We start from the raw sequence: 19,529 nt of genomic DNA, 5'->3' as shown, positions 1-19,529 counted from the left end.
CATTTATTTATTTACAATTTATTGTATGAGTTTTTAATTACAGAGTACTGTAGCTGCTGTATTACATAAATGCACACACAAAGCAGTTACTGTTTAAGTAATCCAAGGGTATATTTGATTTCAAAGGGAGTAGGGAGTAATATATTAAAATAACTGTTTTTCTTGTTTTACTAATACAAATGTTCCTTGTCTCTTTTTGCATTCCTTTTTTTCAGATTTATTTACTGAGATATTAAGAAATTGAGCTTGTATTATGTTTTTACCATATTTTAATGTGTTTTTTATTAAGCTCTACAGCATGGACCATGCCTCTTTATAAATAAAGCCGTGATCATGTATTACTAGAAAACCCATTTCAAACTGTACTTTTGCCAGACTCGGTTAAGATTTTCTAGGAAGGGACATTATAATTGTGTGATTAATCTTCAGAAAAGGGAAATTCTGCCTCTGCAGTATTTATTACCGTATTAACTTCAGAGATTTATAAAACCAACTTGAAACTGCACCGTAAGTGTGTTTATAATGACTTTTAGCTGATTTAATAATCCTCAAAGTTTGGTGACTGTACAGATCACGGCTTCACAAATACACAGTCCATTACCTGTAGCATCCAGATGAAGTTATCAGAGGTGGAGGAAATTACTCGGGATTGTATTTCTCCTTAGCTGTGCACTAATCCAACCTCTGGCCGAGCCCTTGTCTGCATTTATCCCATTATGCAGCGGGGACATGTGCATGGATGATAAAGAACATCTTCATGTTGAAAGTCTAGCTAGGGCCCATGTACATCCCATCACATCTTGGCGGCACATTTGTAAGGCACCCGGTGTGGTAATGTTGTTAGGAGAATTTTTAAGCCGGTCTGTGATTCATTTTTGCTGGTTTTATCAGTATCCGCAGCGTGCCGCCGCTAACGCTGCTCCCTGCAGCTGGCACTGCTTCACATCTCTCTTAGTTCATGGTCCTGCAAAGCTTTTTCAGTCTAAGGAACCCTTGATCATGCAAATAGCTCTGCTAATTGCGGGTATCGGTACTGTCTTACCCCGTGGTGTAAGGGCCTCTCGGACAAGTAGCGGTGTGCAGGATCAAATCCTTAGATTACATGTGTACGCGACAAGCCGTGGCACAAAGTTGTTTTTAAAAGTCACCATTAAAAACAAAAACAGTTGAAACAATGCCAGGAGCCTCATGTTAAGCTTTCTGACTCTGTGATTCTTTCAGTGTTTCCAAGCTTGGCTTTTCATAATAATAAATGTGAAACAACAACCCCAGGAATCGCTGGGAGCTGGATTGGCAGGTCTCAGTCTCCATCGAGCATGCAAATGGTGCCGGTGCTCACGTGTGGCCACTCACTCCAGCAGAACTCGGTTCATTAACACGGAACTCAGAGCTCTGGGTGGGTGTGTGCACAATAACCCGGAGCACCGTGCTTTAAGCCTGCTTTAATCTGAATTTACATACGTTCAAGAGTGCAAACACTGGACAGGTTTTTGCAGAACCCCGATTTTGCTTTTTTTTGGTCTTCCAGTTCACAGCAGTTAAGTAATCAGACTTCAATCAACTGCATATTTCCAGACCAGTTGTTTGAGATATTTTGTGACTTTAAAGCAATTCCTGACCTTCATGTCTCAGATGACATGCAGAGTTTCTTTAATGGTGCTAAGGACTGAGCAGGAGCCCCCTAACACCTGCAGAAATCACCTGTTTGGCATTTGCTTAATTTTCACTTATTAAGTAGATAAAAGGATAGCTCTTTTCCTTCTAGGCTCCCTTGTTTGCTCTGTGATGTACTGTGAGGTATCAGTCCAGCCAAATGTTTCTTTGATCACTGAGCAGAGTGAGCTGTGTGACACCTAATGTGTCCCTTTCCATCTTCAGGCATCCACTGTGACAATACCTGTACCCAGGGCCGCTGGGGACCGAACTGCTCCATCTCCTGCAACTGTGAGAACGGGGGATCCTGCTCCCCTGAGGATGGCACCTGTGACTGTGCACCAGGATACAGAGGACCCTTGTGCCAGAGAAGTAAGATTTTTCCTTCGATGGGGTTTTAAAAGGAAAGCGGGTCGAAATGCTCATTTATGACACCAGACTGAGCCACAGGTTTCTGAGCTGGTTTAGCTCATGGCCTCCAAAGGGCAAAAGCTGGCCTGAAAAAATGCTTCTTGACCAAGAAGTTGAGACCCTACTGTGCTGAGTTGTGCCTTGTGTTTCTTCTTCTGGCCTTCCACAGCACCTGGGGGTCACAGGTGACCTGAAAGGAGCAACCTTTTTACATACCAAACTTGGCAGGATCCAGGCAAAAACAGATTTACAGTTAAGTGGTGGTAAACTACAGGATACCTATTAAACAGCCACCTATGACCCATCACATAATGATGGGTGGATGAGCGTTGGCTCTTAAAATAACAGGACACTCTTTTCTTATATACCAGGAAAAGAAACACAGCAGCCTGAAATAGCTCCTGTCAGATGCTCTGCTGCTACATATTAAAATGTGCCAAGGACATAAAAATCCCCTCATTTGCTTTATCTGGGAAGCTGAGTTTGTCCCTTGGGGACCTTTATTCACTGATCCACTGCATGCAGCCTTCTTCCTGTGTAAACAAGAAATGGATTTGTCTTCCTTTTCTACAGCAGCTCTTCTTCCTGTAAGGCATTCTGCATGCCCAGTGCATATATCCCCTTTGATTTCACCAGTTACACTTGACACTAGAACACACTCATCTCTAAAAATAATTTGTAGCTGACAGTTTTTATTTAAAGCCATTATAACGATGACCTCTAGCACCGCTGTAGTTAATGGCCTATAAGCATTTCCATTATAAACCCCAATTTCCAGGTGCTTCAGCATATCTAGATAGCCATAAAACCTCTCTCCAAGGCTAAAATGTGGTGCTCAGAGCTTCAGGGAATTGAGGAAGAAATTGTTTTACAAATTTGAAACCCTAAGAGTGAGAAACTTCCAGAAGTTAATAGTTTCTGACCTTTCTGAGATGACAAAAACCAGCTTTGTTTTATCAGCTGATGGCATGTAGGCTACGAGGGGTAAACCACATCCCCAGCTTGCAACTCCAGTCAGCAGGCTGCTCACTGAGGACATAATGGGGAGAAATTTTCCTCCCCGCTGGGGAAATGCCTCTTTTGAATATATGGCCAGGGAATTCAGCTTGCTCCCACCTCTTCTGCGAGACTGGGGCTCAAGACACTTTTGCAGGTGAAGGTAGCTTTAGCCTGCTAAGTTTGCTCTCAGAATCATTCCCTTTTTTCTCTTGGAAATTAATTTAGAAACAGAATTTAGCCTGTAAAGCGCAGTGCTGAAGATAATACTCAGCCAGCCTGTTCTGTGTAATCAGAATTCCATGAGACACTGGGATAGTTTGCTGCTCTTAGGCCTGCTCAAGTGTCTCCGGGAATGATCCAGGTTGTTCTATAGCTAGTGCATCATCAACAAACCTGTCAGCTGAGTTCCAGCTGGAAACCTGCAGTAGCTTAAGAACCTGACACCCTGTGTGAACGTGGGGACCAAGGGAAGAATTCTCGTTTGGTGAAAAAATACAACCACTGAGACAGAACTATAAACCAGAGAACGACAGGAGTAAAAATAAAAACATATAAAGTCATTTTTACAGTTACTTACTGCAATTTAACATTTCTTTGTGCTTATCTATAGCAGTGAATGTTTAGACGGTGGATGTTTTTTTCATTCTACGCGTGCTTAGAAGCAACAACATGCATTTATAAGAGATACTGGGGCATAATCTTAGCCCTCTACTTTATGGACGAATTCTATAATAATTTCAATCCAGCTTTTAAACAAATCAAGCACACAGTTCATGACCAATTTACTCAGCTATCTGGTGTGATTACTGATGCAAATTAGGTGATTTTGTATGCCGTTACTGTAATTACCATTTTTAGATTCTGTTCATCACTGATGGGTGCTGCTCCTGCACTGGCATGTATAAACTGTCCCAATTGCACGCAGGTATTGCACCTAATATGTTTAGAAATCGGCTTTTGACATAGTTGTTTAGACATAAAATTTCGAGCGTTTCTTAATACACCTTCTCTGATTTCCTAGCTTAATTTCCTAAGAAAATGGCATTCTGAGTTTCTGTTGTCTGTGCACGTGTGAGTGTTTCTTTTCCTGCCGTGGAACATGTTACAGGTATTAACCATATCTGCCAGTGGGCTATGAGGTCTGAAACATCTTAAACTCTCATGTTTTGTAAAAGAGTTTAGCTGGAGCAGGCTAGAGAGACTCAAATTAGTGTCTTGAGAGAGAGCGGCTGCTGAGAGAGCTCAGCTATATTATTAAATGGCCAGGGACTTAAATGAGGTAGGATGATGTGAATATTTGAACCACAGGAGCAGTTTTACTCAGAGCTTGCACTTTATTAGAAGTGGAATAATTCACCAGGCTTCATAATTTCAGCTGTTCACAAAATTGCGTTTTTATAAATGAAGAAATATTGGTTTGGGGTTAAGGCAGAGAGAGAATTCGAAAGCTCTCAGCAATGAGAAATCTTCTGAAAACCTCTGACAGCTTATTTTGGTTTGCCTTCAGTTTGTCCCCCCGGCTTTTACGGACACCACTGCAGCCAGCCGTGCCCTCAGTGTGTGCACAGCAGCGGCCCTTGTCACCACGTGTCGGGACACTGCGACTGCTTGCCTGGATTCTTCGGCGCTCTCTGCAACCAAGGTACCGAGCCCAAGACCCCCAAGTGCCCCCTCCTTTCCTAAGTTTCTGTGTCTGTGACTTTGCAGTGAGACGGATCACAAGGTTCCTGCCTTTTTTTCCTTGTTGCAGCAGTCTAGATCACAAGAAATTCTTTACTTCAGAGGTAAAATGCAAATAGGTACTTAGTCAACCTTTTGTAAATATGATGTGCTCCTGCTTTCATAAATAAAACAAGTCTGCTGCTCTGTATTGAAATGAATATGGAATGAGACACCTGCTGTAAATATATCAGCCATCCAATGGTTTCATTTTCCTTTCTGCTAAGCCTGTCATATCCTAGATGTCGATGGTACCTTCGACCAGGCCAGCTCAGATACACAAGTCCAAACACCCAGTAAATGCACAGAACCTTATTTACACTGTCCGGGCCCTGACTTGGAATACCTAAAACCATGTACACCCAAACACACGTGCAGGAGACAGAAAAATTTGGGATGAGGTGGTGAAAGTGAATTGATTTTCACAGGTGAAGAGCAGCTTCAGCTCCCCCTCATGTCTGTCCCCTTTCTGTACCTTTGAAAGTTGGTCCACTTTTAACCACAAGTTCCATTTTCAGTCTTATCCTAAAACTGCCCACAAAATCATTAGAGTCTTCTGCAGACTCTCATTTATTGTGTACTACTGGGGGTATTTTCTACATACAGATTTAAAAGAGCTTATTTGTAGTGGCTGCTGCCCTTGCGAAGTCACCATCTCTGTGAAAATCGAAGTGACACTTTTTAATGACCTGCTTTTCAGTAAGTTAGAAATTGCAGACAGCACTTATGCAAAATCATTGAACATAGATTGAGTATAAGCATGTTTTCTTTTTCCTGTGCTGTATAGTCAACTAAACATTATACCAATTAATTTATTAAAATGAACATATTTCAGTGAATTTGTCCATTTTATGTGAAAAGTTAGCCAAATTTCAAAGCGTAAGCAGGGCTAATTATCCTCTTAAGAAAACTATTTTATTTTTGCTCAGATGTTCAGCACTTCTGGTTTTACTTTGAAATGTTGATCTATCCAGCAAATTAATTTTAAAATATTCATGTCCTAATTAAAATCAATTTGTGCTGCAGTTTGTCATAATGAGTTAGCATGTAACTTTATTTTGTAGAAAGAAAAATGCTAATTAATGTTTTCCATTAGAAAAACGTGAAACGAAGATTTCACTTTTGGATTTTCATCTCCTTGTGCTGTCTCTTTTCTGGCAGCAGGAATATTCTTCTATCAGCAGCACGTGAACACGAGGAGCTGTGCAACCTCTGAAACTGCAGAGGTTGACATGGTTCAGCTAAGGATTCTGAGCATCAAACAACCAAGCAGCTGTTTTATGAATATCTTTCACAATCATGTAGCAAGATGGGTTGATAATAAGTTGTTATTGCTGCTAGAGCACACCTGACATCCCACAGGGGCTTTTGGGGCCCCACTTCAGAGCTTTTATAGCTAATTAGCGTTGCTATCTGCATTGTACAATCAGATTGCTCCCAGAGAATTAGCCGTGTTAGTCCTTACTTTACAGCTCTGTTTAAAAATGTTTGAGACATTTGACAAAGTACTTGTATTTGGATCTCACATCTTTACAAGAGAGTCCCTGTGTCAATCCACAACAGGTGGCTTCAACTAACAAAACCAACAATTTGGGCAGGACTGGGTTTGTAATCTCTCTGTGCTGCCATTCTGGAGGGCATCACGCTCTTGTATTTCATGGAGACAGGAGGTGCTCACGTGGAAGGAACCCCTCTGGTAGCTCTCACTGTGAGGAACCAAAGCATTTCTTTTATGAAATATGACCTGTTGCCTTTGTCAGCATTGGCGCTTGGATCACAAATCCTTTCCTGGTTCATTAGTATTCCATGTTGCAGTGCAAATCAGCTCCTGTTTTAAGTAAGTCTTTTGAGAACTACTTTTTTGCACATATAAAAAATCCTGCCTTCATTTAAGTGATGTTATTTATCTCCATATTAAAGATGCAATAAAAGTATTACATTGAGCCGCTCTGTATAGAGCACTGGAACTGACTAACGGTGTAGCATGTATGAGAACCTCGGCTGACAGATCATTTCAGTTTTTGCTCTTTCTGTGATATGAGGGCTTTTCTTTCCTTCTCTCTCTTTCTCTTTGTGTCTGTGTATTGTTCTTTTCATTGTGTCTGTATATTGTGTTTAGTTTTATCTCTTTTCAGTTAGAGAACTATTCAGTATAGTACATAATTTTGAGAGCCAAAACCAGCTTTACTTACTTCTACAGATAAGTCTGTAGTATATAGAAATGCATGCGGAAAACTGTAGTATGCACATTCTTAGGTTTCTGCCATAGTTAGAGGATGGCATATTGTACAAAAGCAAATGAATCACAGCTCAGGGTTTCAATCTGAGACTGATTCACAGTCAGGATAGATTGAGGTCACCTGTAGAGACTACAGATGAGAAAGTGAGAGTGGCTGAAGTGGTAAAACAGTTGCATAATTCAGGGAGGTGCCTTAATCACTTTTTTGACATCACTATTATTTACCAGCGTACAAGTCCAGTTCCATCTGTTCCATTCTTTGCAAAGATGGACCGTATGTTTTATCTTGTTTTGAAAATACATCTGTTTTTGTCAGGGAACACAGCCAATAAGAGCACAGAAATTAAACATTTCATTCATTACTGAGCAGAGCTTTCCATCAACTTTAACGGTAAAGATTTCCAATAATTTGGTGGGTGGTTGAAGATCTACGTGTCTATTAGTTTTATGTCACTGTGCTTAGGCTGTTAGAAGATGACTCTGAAAAAAGTTGAGAGTTTCTTTTCTTCCAACTTCAGGAGAAAGTGAGGTGGACAAACAGGAATAGACACTGATATCGTTAGGATGCAGCACATCTGTTTGACAGCTCTCTGTCAAACAGGTATATAATCCTTGGAAACCACATTTGCAACCTAATTGAACACTTACTACAGCAAGGGGTACTGGAGAGGAGTAGGTGGATGGGTGCCAAAAGACGAGTGCGACATTTCAGCAATTGGAGATGCGCTTTATTTGTGGGAGCAGTCTTCTGCCAGGCTTATATGGTAAAAATACTTAGGGAAGTGGCAGTCTTGCTCCTGCTTTAGTCTCTACTTGCACGATTGGAATCTGAGAGACTGCTGAAAGCTGATCTTCAGCAAAGCCAAACGTATTTAGTAGCAAAGGCCCCTGCCTCTCTCACCACCCTTTGATCCAGAAGGAATGAGGACAGGGGTGCAGTAGGAGCTCTGGTGTAGCCGGTTCCGCGGTGTTGCATGGCGCATGTTGTGGTGCTCGTGGGACAGCAGGGGAAAGGACTACAGCTCCTTCAGCCCCTTCTTGCAAGCTTATCTGCCACCAGCCCTTCCATGGGCACTGGCCTCCTCGTACAAAACCCATGGCCGGTACGTCTGGCCAGCACACAGGGCACTAAGGTTTGCATCTTTTGGCCCATTATTACTGTCGTTATCAGTTTACAATGCAAGGGAATCAGGTTCTAGGGACAGACCTGAAAGTAAGAGTCCCTGTTGTTCTTCATCTGCTGGAGACTTCTTCACTAGGCCGATATTTAGCCTAAAATGTTCCTTTCCTACTTCTGTTTTTGTTGTTGAGGTTGCAATCCCCTGAGCGGGCGCAGACCCCAATGTCAGGGTTTGCAGCAAGGGATTGCCTTGGCCAAGCCCCCAGATCAATCCCCTCCCACCACTTACATGTGTTTGCTTCTACTCTTTGGATTCTCCTCCGCTTTTGTTCTCTTCCTCTCCCAATAACCCCTTTTCTCTGTGTTTTCTGTCCTCCTTTCATCCTTCCATAATGCCCTTTAATAATAGTAATGTCCTAACCATATTACTTTCATTACTTTTATACCTGGGATGTAAGCAAACAAAATTAAGTTGAATTAGTTTCCGCCTTTTCCTTCTTTCTGGAAGAATTTTGCCCATTTGGCTCCAGCAAAGAAAAACGTTGTCATTATTTTTCTCTCTAATTGCTAAATGTTAAGTCTGACAACTTCGTCATATTCATTATGAAGAGCCTTCAGTAAACAGCCTTATATTTTCCCAGTCTGCCCCAGTGGAAAATACGGGAAGGACTGCGCTGAGGTGTGCGAGTGCACCGAGAACGGGACGTGCAATCCGATGGATGGATCGTGTCAGTGCTTTCCAGGCTGGATAGGGACCGACTGCTCTCAGAGTAAGCAAAGTGCTCTTTTTTTTTCACCTTCTGCTTTAAAATAACATGTTTTTCTGTTCAGAGTTTTCTGAGAGTTAAAGACAGATTCTGGGGAAATCCCTGAAGTATTACAGCAGCCAGTGCCTTACTCACTCTATAGCTTGTTTCTTTTAATTACTCTAAGTTAGCTCTGGCTTGAATTAGTTTCTGCATTTGGAATTTGCAGAAGCTGTTACTAGCTTCTATTACAGGAAAGGGAGGTCACAAGCTCTTATGATGCTTCCTTTTAATTTCTAGTTGGATTCCATTTTATTTATTTTTTGAAATCATTTTCTTTCAGCTCTTACATTAGAAATTATTAACCAGTGAATGTTTCCCTGTACCGAGCCCCTAGAATTGAGAAATTAGGCAGCCGAAATATTGCTATTAAATGTAATTTAATTGTAAAAGTCAATGTGGGCTTGAAGGGATGGAGGTTTCTTCTTGAAAATTGCCCAGGTAGAAGATTGGCATTTGCTGATCCCAAAGTGTCATTTCCTGAGAGCATTCCTTAATTGAAGATAGATCACAGAGTGAAGCAATATCCTATCATTCAGAAATGTTACTTCATATTCAGGATACAACTAGCATATTAGACAGCATTCCAGAGTAAAATATATTAAACTTCAAGTGATAAAGTAGGAATCGGATAAAAACAGACGGCTGTAATTTTGTTCTTATTGTGTGTCTTCCACAGGCAGAATATTGCTGTCACTCAAAAATAGGGGAAAAAAAAAAAAAAAAGAAAAAAACTAGAAAGCTCCACAGATTCCTCATTATATTTAGCCATGTAATTGGGAAATAACTGTTGGTTTCTGTTAACCTTGAAAAAAGATGTCGTTTTCTTACAGAGTGAGGCAGGCCAGTTCAGCAGCCGCAGTTTCCAGGTTAGCAGGCAGAAGGACCTGGCGATAGCTATTTTGTGTTTTGGATGAATAAAGTGGGAACCTGACTGTTTCCTTCTCGTAAAGCCCCAGCGCAAACCTGGCCTCGCACCCGGCTCCTGCGGAACTGGCCTCGCTATCCCAGTCCCATACTGGGCTATTTCGATCACACCTCCCTCCACACCAGTTAACCTGGAACGACCCAGAGATGGAGCTGCAAAGGAAATATTAATAATTTTAGCTCCAGAGCCAGTTCTGGAGATGCTAACGGACCCTGCAGCTCTGGCTTACAAAGGGATTGTTAAAGTATTTCTGGTTGCTTATAGTGCAAATACGTTAGGCCAAATCCTGCTCAGCTTTACATTGTGTGAGTTCAGTGAGCTTTTGTTTGATTTACGTCATGGCAGGGGGGTTTTTTGCTTTTCATTCTGGCTTTAGAGATGTCTGTCATATGCCAGAAACTTGCATTTATCATCAGAATCGGAGCCAATGGCATACGTGGAAATAGGCACAGTTTCTGTACTTTTAGGTTTCCTGGGAACCATGCCTTATTAATTCATGTCTTTAATAGGAAGCAATGGAAAGTGCTTTTTAAAGCAAAAATATAGTTGTTATATTGAAGGGTTATCATCATTTTGGGTCTTTTAGTCTGGCACTAATAACTGTAACTTACTGCATTCATTTTTGGAGGGAGGCTTAAAATAACTTTTGAAAATGTATTAATATTGTACTTGTTGAAATATATAATAGACCTGGAGATTTTAATTTAATATTAGCCCCATCAACAAAAGCAATCTGATTTTGTGGATGGGAATTCACACTGTAAGAAGTTTTTTTTACATTTTTACGTAATTTGAGTAGCACTCTGTGCTTCAAATGGATGTGGTAATTTTAGTAGTTGATTGCATAGCAAAGGTAAACCATGAATAGCCATGCTTTATTATGCAAGAATTCCAGAATATCAGAAGGAAAATTAAACTACCTCCGTATCTTAAAACCCTGAGTAAATTGTCTTCATAGGCAATGCCAGTGAGGCAGGGAGAGTCGTGTTTAGAGTAGCGCGGTGTCGAGTTGCTGTTGCAGAGGTTCTCAGTGCCCATATGCAGCAAAAACCGGATCCCGACACCCGATTTACACAGGGCAGAGCTCCCTTGTGCCAGGACTTGAGAGCACAGGTGAGGCTGCAGGTTGGCACCTGGGTTTGCAAAGCGATTGCAGCCTTGGCAGAACCCATCATTGCTTGGGAGTCGCTCTGCAATGCAAATTTCTGCCTTTGCTGGTGTCTCCCAGGTTCTCCATTTATTGTTGTTCCTTCGCAGCACTAACACAGTATTATTGCTTTTTTTTTTTTTTTGGTCAGCTGATGAATCTATCTTTATTTCCATAGCTTGTCCCACTGGGTTTTGGGGCCCTGATTGCTTCCATTCCTGCAACTGCCACAATGGAGCGATGTGCAGCCCTTACGATGGAGAATGTAGATGTACCCATGGCTGGACCGGGCTCTACTGCACGCAGCGTAAGCTTTTGAGACACTGCTGTGCCAGGGCATCTGTCCAAGGATGTGCTGCTACCTCGTGTCTCTTCCCAGTATTGCAGTCTTCTCTCTTAAACCACCCACTTTTGTGATAACTTCACATCACCCCAAAGAAAATAGTCCTGAAGCTTTTCAAGGGTTTTTTTAATGCCTTTGGCACTCAATAAAGGAGGGATCGATCATTTAGATTATTGATTCATTGTCAGAATTTGCACAGTCTATGTCCCTGCTTGTTAAAGCCCCAGTATATGTGGTCTGATTTAGGAAAATGTTGGAGATTTCTCATCCTACTAGTGCCAAATTATCAACACTCTATGAAAAAGGAGATCAAATTCTGGTGAGCCTTTTAAGAAGGCTCTTTCACTCACAAGTAATTCATTGATCTCTGGCCTCGTAGAGAGTTTCTGTTTAGCCAGCTTCTTTCACTTCTTGAAAATGTAGTTTGTATAGATGGGTCAAGTTTTTGTTCTTCTGAAGCACTTAAGAGGCAATTCTGTAAGATATGAGAAACACTACTTCAAGAAAATTGGCTGTCGTAGTATCTCTGCATTTAGATGATCAAGTAAATGTTATTAAATATACAGAGACTGAAAATCCATAGATTTATGGGCCTATGGATTTTGTGCTGATAACACATCTGAGTTTGTGTTTCAGCTGATTTCTTCGCCTTTCCTTATTCTGATTCCTGAAAGGTTGCCCAGCTGCTTTTTATGGAAAAAACTGTGCCAATGTTTGTCAGTGTCAGAATGGAGCGGACTGTGACCACATCACCGGCCAGTGCACCTGCAGAACGGGATTTACAGGCAAACAATGTGAGCAAAGTAAGTAGCAGCATGACATCATTTTTCTCTTTCTCTAAGGTGAGGGTATATTTCAGAATTCTTTGCAGAAATAGGCTCTTAAATGAGATGTAAGCAAGATAGTCACCCCAGGCACCTTGTATAATCCATAGGGAGAAGGCGGCATCTTTGGAAAGCTGGCTGGGCTACTTAAGTGTAAAGAAATACTGTGAATCCTCTGCAAATTAGGCCTTTCCATTCCCAGCCTAAAGTTAGGTGAGATAAAACCAAGTCAGAGCACTCAGTACTGACTGGTTGTAGCCGTCCTGAACAACTTGTACCTAATTAATAGAAAAACACAAGCTGCATCGTGCCTTGCTAATGCTGTTGAGAGCAACAGCATCAGGTTTTCCTAGGCATGAAGGAAGACAAAAGAGTTAGAAGCAAGAAGTCCTTCCTGCTCTCTGCCTTCCTAGGAATATAGGGGTTTTCTTGCATAAGTTGTTATGCTGTAAATGTGGACCAAATAAAGATTCATCTTTACAATGAAAGCAGATCAAGGAAAAAAAAAGTCGCTTGCCATTTTTGGAAGGATCTGTGTTTGACTTGAGCAGTGAACAAGTGTTTAACAATGAACTTCAATTACCTTGCAAGGGTACAGGTATATCTTACTGTAATTGGTGTCAATGTCTTGCTGGCATATTTAGCACACTGTGCCAAATGGCTTTTTTTTTAAGAACAAAGAACTAGGGTAGTGGAAACTGGATGTGCTGCAGTTGAATAATTACTTGTTTGTCTAGTACAGTAAATCAAAAGAAAATTCTCACACACTTACTTGGGTTCTAAATGCAGGGTGAAACCCGTCTCATCTTACCAAGGCATTAATTCCACAGGGTTCCATTCCTTTTTTTTGGCAGGAAGGGAATACAGTAACATTCCTGCTAGATTTGCAAGTGAAAGCTTCTTAACCGTAGCTTGCTACATGGATCTTTATGATAGTATTTGTACATGTACCTAAATTCAGGGAAATCTTTTCTTTTTGCACATACTTGCATTCAGCAAAGCTTGTATCTCAGGACCAGATTTGCGTGCTCATACTCATGTGGGGATTACATTTGGCACTACCCACTCTGTAAGTGGCCAGTTTACTGTGAATTTGTGTACACCCTTCCTGCAACCATAAATAAAATAGGAAACTAAGAAGTTCCACACCAGAATTGCATCATAGCAGATTTTATACAACAAGCTATGTTTATAATTCGACCTCTGTACAAAGCCTGAGGCTTTCTTCTCTATCCAGACTAAAAATGTATTTATTTGTTTGTTTTTCTCCTATTTAATCTGAAAGTATCTCTTCATTCAGACTCCTTCCTTCTCAGAATCCTGTTGGATGGGCACTCACTGCACTGTAGATGAAATGCCTACGTGCAGACATCGTTTCTGGAGTGCAGTCCCAATATTTAGGCCTGATTCATTTTAAGTAGGCTACAGGTTAATATCAGAATGAGCATTAATTGTAATAATTTTATTTTTCCTTGTTTGAGGACCTGCAGATGAAAGAAAGAGGCATAACTTTAATACACACTGCAAATCGTTATACAGATACTGGCTACCGTTCATTACTTAATATTAAATTTTGGCTACTCGAAGTTACTTAGAGACTGAAATTGGGAAGACATTGCCATGCTATGCGAAACATTTGCAGTGACACACAACAAATCATATCTTAAAACAAGCAACATATATTCTAAGGAATCATAGCAAGTGCGCGTGCATTCAATAACGCACCTTCTCCATAGAAATAAGTAGGATTTGACAGAAGTTGTTTCTTTCAATTTATTATTCAATAGTGCCTCAAGACATATAGTAAGCTGCCTGCAGATTTATTGTAATAGCCCATCATGGTAATTGTATGAATAAATTTCTCGGCTGGACATTCAATCATTTTGTCTTTGATAGAAGTGCAAAGACAGGATAGAAATTCCTCCTATATCAAGAATCCTAATACAGAAGCAGAGCAAATCAGACCGTTCAGATGCTCAGTTCTGTAATTCCACCTACAATGTTATATTCACCTTCTAGTACTAGTAGGGATAAGTGTGAAAGCACACAGAATTTGTTTGGTAAAAGTCTATTGTTTTCATATAAAGGTACATTAAAACTTTTATTTGCAATTACCCCCATGAAAAAAGATATGCAGAGCTGGTGGAGAACGCTGGGGTCTTTCAGGATGTTGTCTGCAGCTTCTGAACTCATGCCCTCTTAAATGCTGAACGCTCGTAATATGTATCAAGCGTTTTAAAGTCTCTGTACATATTATTGGTTTCACCCTTGTGAAGTCTCATATGACTTTTCCAGAAAGTTACAGCTTAATAAGTAATAACCCAAGTTGTACATGAAATACATTTATCTCCTGCTTTAAAATAATAATCTAACACTAGGGTGTCATCCCAGAGACACTGAAACCATGGCAAGGATTTCAGCCATTCAAAAAAAAAAAAAAGAAAAAGTAGAATTCTTTATTCTTTACAGTCTTTTTCTTTGGCTTCCCAGAGTGCTCACCAGGAACATTTGGCTATGGTTGCAAACAACTATGCGAATGCATGAATAATGCCACGTGTGACCATGTCACAGGTACTTGCTACTGCAGTCCAGGCTTCAAAGGAATCCGGTGTGATCAAGGTACAGTGAAATTCTATCTGTAAAAACTCTCTCTCTTTTTCTCTCTCTCCCCCTCCAATGATGTACTTGCTTGAAAAATACAGTATTTCAAAAACGAAATGCATGATTCAATTTACAGTGTGTTATGAATTACTTTTAACAGCGGCTCTTATGATGGAAGAATTAAACCCCTATACTAAAATTAGCCCTGCTCTTGGATCAGAGAGGCACTCAGTGGGAGCAATCATTGGAATTATTATTCTCCTTCTAATTATTATGGTCTTGCTGGCACTGTTTGTGTGGTATCGACGGAAACAGAAGGAGAAGGGCCATGACATGCCAAGTGTATCTTATACTCCAGCCATGAGGATGACTAATACAGATTACTCACTTTCTGGTAAGGGTCTTTTTATGTTAATCAAATATAGACTCATATTCCTGTATGTTGGGGAAATATAAGCTTCTGTGATGTATAACATGCGTTATTGAGCCTCAAAAATGATGACGCTTCTTCCATGATCTTTTAGCACTTAACAGGGGCAGGAAAGCATATATAACTTAAAACTGGTTTAAGCTGCTTTATATATGGAAGTTTACTTAACAAGATATGGGATATATCTAGGCAAGAATATGCTGCATGGAATACATCAACTCTTTTTTAAAATCAGCTGCCTTCCTACTGCAGTGCAGAGAAGTTTTCCTTTAGTGAAACCTTCAGAAGATGACTTTTTTTGCTTGAGGAATGGGGCTGACTGGGTCAATCATAAGGTTTTATTTCTGCCTATGTTGCAGTTTGTGATTCGAGGCCTCCTATTCGTTCTCACTTCTGTGTGCAGACCAGTCCCCATCGTCTAGACAGCTGGTGTGAATTTTCTTCACAGGAGCTGGTGAAAGCAGGAGAGAGGAAGAGAAAAGCTCTTTAAGATTAAAAAAAAAGTCATACTGAGATCACATTTCTTGCTTCTTTCTATCTTCTGCTACTGCTATGGAGGACAGATTTTCTTGACAGATTGGCTTAACTTTGGAGGACATGGTCTCCTTTTTAATGATGCCATTCCTCTCCATTCCTCTATGGCCAATATCAGATAGGATGCCAGATAGGAGATGGCTTTACTTCCTTCGTGTTTTCTCTGACCTGTCTCTTGTGGGAATCTCCTCGGGGCTGCTGCCCTCTGACTGCACTTCACTTCTTCACTCGCTGTAAATGGCTGAAACTGTAAGTCTGAGTAAATAGAATAGAATCATAGAATCATTTTGGTTGGAAGAGACCCTCAAGGTCATCGGGTCCAACCGTTCCCCTACCCCTGGCACTGCCCCGTGTCCCCGAGAACCTCATCTCCGTGTCTGTCCAACCCCTCCAGGGATGGTGACTCCACCACTGCCCTGGGCAGCCTGTCCCAATGCCCGACAACCCTTTACAGAAAGAAATTTTTCCTAATATCTAATCTAAACCTCCCCTGGAGCAACTCGAGGCCATTTTCTCTCATCCTATCACTTGTTATTTGGGAAAAGAGACCAAACCCACCTTGTTACAACCTCCTGAATACAAAATACAAGCTCCCAAAACAGGCCGAGGCTGGCTCTGCAGCTCTGCCGTCCCAGTCCCGCATCTCCTTTTTCTTTCTGCTTTCTCATCTGAATGCCCCAGGCCCACACGGTGGTTGTTGGCTCTGACTTGGCTTCTGTGCTGGCTCAGGGTCGTTGGCTGGAAGCTTCATTCTGGACGGACGTCCCTGCCCAGGATACACCATTGCCTGAAGTCGTATTTAGACCTCTCAGGCCTGTACTGGAGCGTTCCTTCTTTTCATAGCTACAAGATGGGGAAGAAAAATCACCCTTGGACCTCCTCCCGTTGCCTCTTATTTGTAAATTTTAGCTTTGCAGGCTTGTGCTTAAGCTGTGCCATTTATGTAAGAAATTTATGAAAGTGTTGCCAGAGAGGGCATGTCTGTTCCTTGGCTCGTTGCCAGCACTATTTGGCCTGAAATTTGTCATTTCAACATCATTTGAAGAGCCAGACCGTGAACGTGCAAAAGCACTGTGGCACATCTCAGCAGCTCCGGGGCTCCAAGTTCCAACAGCCGCTGGTGTGGAAGGATGTTCGGAACTTTTCAGCAATCCATTTCTTTCATATTGGCTTGGGCCTTACTGAAGCTGGTTTTAGCCCTTTACTTCCATAGAGCAGGAAAAAAGCAAAAGGTGCTGATGTGCATCTTCCCCAGCAGAAAATGGGGAGATGGAAACTGAGACAAGATCCTGGATAAGAAACAGAGACAAGTAGCATGGCTGGATGGCAAGAACCACACGTGTGGATGTGAGCGCACGTGTGCAATTGGACTTTGCAGAGGATGCTGAAGGACAGTAGTGGTATTACATAGAGGTAACAGGGATCTCAGCCTTCACCTGGGGTTCTGTATGTGGATTAAGGGCAGAATACTATGCAGGTGTACTTATCCAATTACTATAATCCCATGTAAACCCATGGACTTTGGCAGGAATTCCACCTGAACAATGACTGCAGGATCCAGCCCTATATGAGGTGTAAAATTGTGATTAACCTGAATCACCCCTGTTACTGTTTTGCTTGTTTACTCCTGTTGTTGTTTCTGAATAGAGTCACATACACAGATCCCTAGCTCCTGGCGGCAGTAATTTCTTCCAGCACATTAATTTATTTCTGGAGGATGTTTTTGCTCTTTACGTCTTTGGCTCTTCTGATGCTGATAATCCGTGCATATGTGGGAGAGAGATTATAAGGAAGGGGAACCCCCTGGGCAGCCCTTGGACTCTTTCGCATTTGTGGATGAAGGATGTGGCAGCAAAACGCACGTTCTGCCCAGCAGCCAGTGGGCAAGAAACCCACCCGTGCTGGGAGAGCTTAACCACAGCACATGGATCTGAGAGCAGACTTTCCCAAATAAGCCTGGAATCAAAATGCTGCTCCTCAGCATGAGAACAGTACATTGCATCCAACAAAAGATTTTAAAGTGCAGACTGTTTAATTCAAGGAGATGAGGACAGAAGGGCAAACTATCCCATAGCGTTGGAGAGCAGCAGAGATTTCGTTTCAGGACTTTCACACAGGGTTGGTTGTGGGCTGAAGTGATGCTTGAGGTCTTCTCAAAGCCTTAACAAACTTTCTGGTATGAGTGAATCCTGTGCTGAGAGCCAAAACCTAAGCAAAGCTTCGTACAAATAGAGTGGTGTGGATCCTGCAGCCTGGATAAGACATTTCCAGAAATGATCTGCAGATGAGGTGTAGTAGGAGGTGTCAGAGTGCACCCTCCTGCTTGGAGTCTTCAGCCACCCCACCAGCACTCCGTGTGGGTGGAGAAGGTGCACACAAAAAGAAGAAAACCGTTCCTTTTTGTAGCTTAAGATTCCTGGGTTTGTATTTACTGCGGAGTGCTTACTTATTGCCTTTTTTCCTGGTTGACCGGGGCTGTTTGTGTCACCTCCCGGCCCTGACTTGGGGCAGGAGCTCGGGCTTTCCAATTCCAGCGTTCTGACCTTCATCCAGCCCTCGCGGGTCTGCCCTGCAGCGCAGCCGCGGCCTTAGGGGCTCACGGCGGGACTCTGGGGTCACCGATCCCTTCACAGGACTGATCTTCCCATGTTAACCTTAACATAACCTTTGGGGTTTGTTTTGTTTTAATTTAGATCATGCCCTTTCTTTTAGGCATTTAAGTCTTTGCTTACTGTTCAGAGCAGAATAAAATTCCCATCTTTGGGAAGAGAGGGGGTTTTGTAGGTTGTGGTTTCTTTTTTGTTTGGTTATTTTTTTTTAACTGAGATAGCATTAGGTTTGTATTTGATGTATTTACAGCCAACAGTTACAAGAGCTTCATGAGTAAATGTGTAGAAAATGAACTGTGCTATCAAGGTGAATGAGCCTGGGTGGATACTTACGTATCGACCAAATGGAACTGTGTAGAAGGAGTAATTCTGAGTATATGGTGCTGCATGCAGTGAAGGAAGAAAAGATTTTTGGTGATGCAGACTTGTGTCCGAGCTCAGATTCATTAATTCAGCACCATGCTAAGTAGCAGGGCAGTCTGGCAGACTTTTCCTTTGGCTCATTTTGGGTGCACGAAACAAGCCATGGCCAGATAAACTGGGTGTGAACTCGTAATGTGTCAGCTGGCTCTCGGTAACCGTCGGTTTGTGCCCTCTTATCTCATAGCCAAGGCAGCGAGACGTCCTTCTGCTCCTTTGCTGGTCCTTCTTCCCCGCAGCCGAGAGAGGGGTGACAGATAAGGGAAAGAAGGCAGAGCTGAGAAATGGTGTGACTCAGCCGTCAACATACCCCCAGAGCAGAAAGACGTGGATTCTCAACCGTCTCTATGTAATTTTGTGAGAAGGGTAGATGAGTTCTGCTCCCCTGGCTCTGTGTGAGCAGCTGTGTTTGTGATGGGCAGGCACTGATCCCCGTGCTCAGGTTCCAGCCCCAGTTCTCATTTGCAGACCCCCAGAGTTATCTGTTGCTTGTTAATTCTATTGCAAATATCACAGAGTTAGAGTTAGGGGAGATGCAAAGTCCTGGCAGCCTGGCTGCTGTGCTGGAAGAAGTTAAATGCAAAGACTTTAGTTGAGGAATCACACCCTGATCTGAGATACTTTGTTGGCAATAACCTCAGAAATTAAATAGAACTAAAAAGCTCTGCACTTACTACAAAATAGAGCTGACCTCAAAAATTGCTCTGTGTGTTTCAGCAGAAAATAAATGCTGGGTCAGACACGCA

The 19,529-nt window shown here is 41.9% G+C and overlaps 1 protein-coding gene across 1 annotated transcript in view; it reads left to right on the top strand.

Annotated features, from left to right (window-relative positions):
• MEGF11 (multiple EGF like domains 11) overlaps positions 1 to 19,529 on the top strand; it is a 257,722-nt gene that overhangs the window by 217,318 nt on the left and 20,875 nt on the right. The window contains exons 15-21 of the mRNA XM_065641517.1: positions 1,879 to 2,025; positions 4,571 to 4,705; positions 8,783 to 8,911; positions 11,201 to 11,329; positions 12,040 to 12,168; positions 14,680 to 14,808; positions 14,951 to 15,184. Of these exons, the coding sequence (XP_065497589.1) occupies positions 1,879 to 2,025; positions 4,571 to 4,705; positions 8,783 to 8,911; positions 11,201 to 11,329; positions 12,040 to 12,168; positions 14,680 to 14,808; positions 14,951 to 15,184 (1,032 nt within the window). The remainder of the gene's footprint in view (positions 1 to 1,878; positions 2,026 to 4,570; positions 4,706 to 8,782; positions 8,912 to 11,200; positions 11,330 to 12,039; positions 12,169 to 14,679; positions 14,809 to 14,950; positions 15,185 to 19,529) is intronic.

This window comes from Caloenas nicobarica, chromosome 10 (assembly GCF_036013445.1).
Source record: "Caloenas nicobarica isolate bCalNic1 chromosome 10, bCalNic1.hap1, whole genome shotgun sequence".
Lineage (NCBI taxonomy): Eukaryota > Metazoa > Chordata > Aves > Columbiformes > Columbidae > Caloenas > Caloenas nicobarica.
This window is presented reverse-complemented; position numbering and strand designations above follow the sequence as displayed.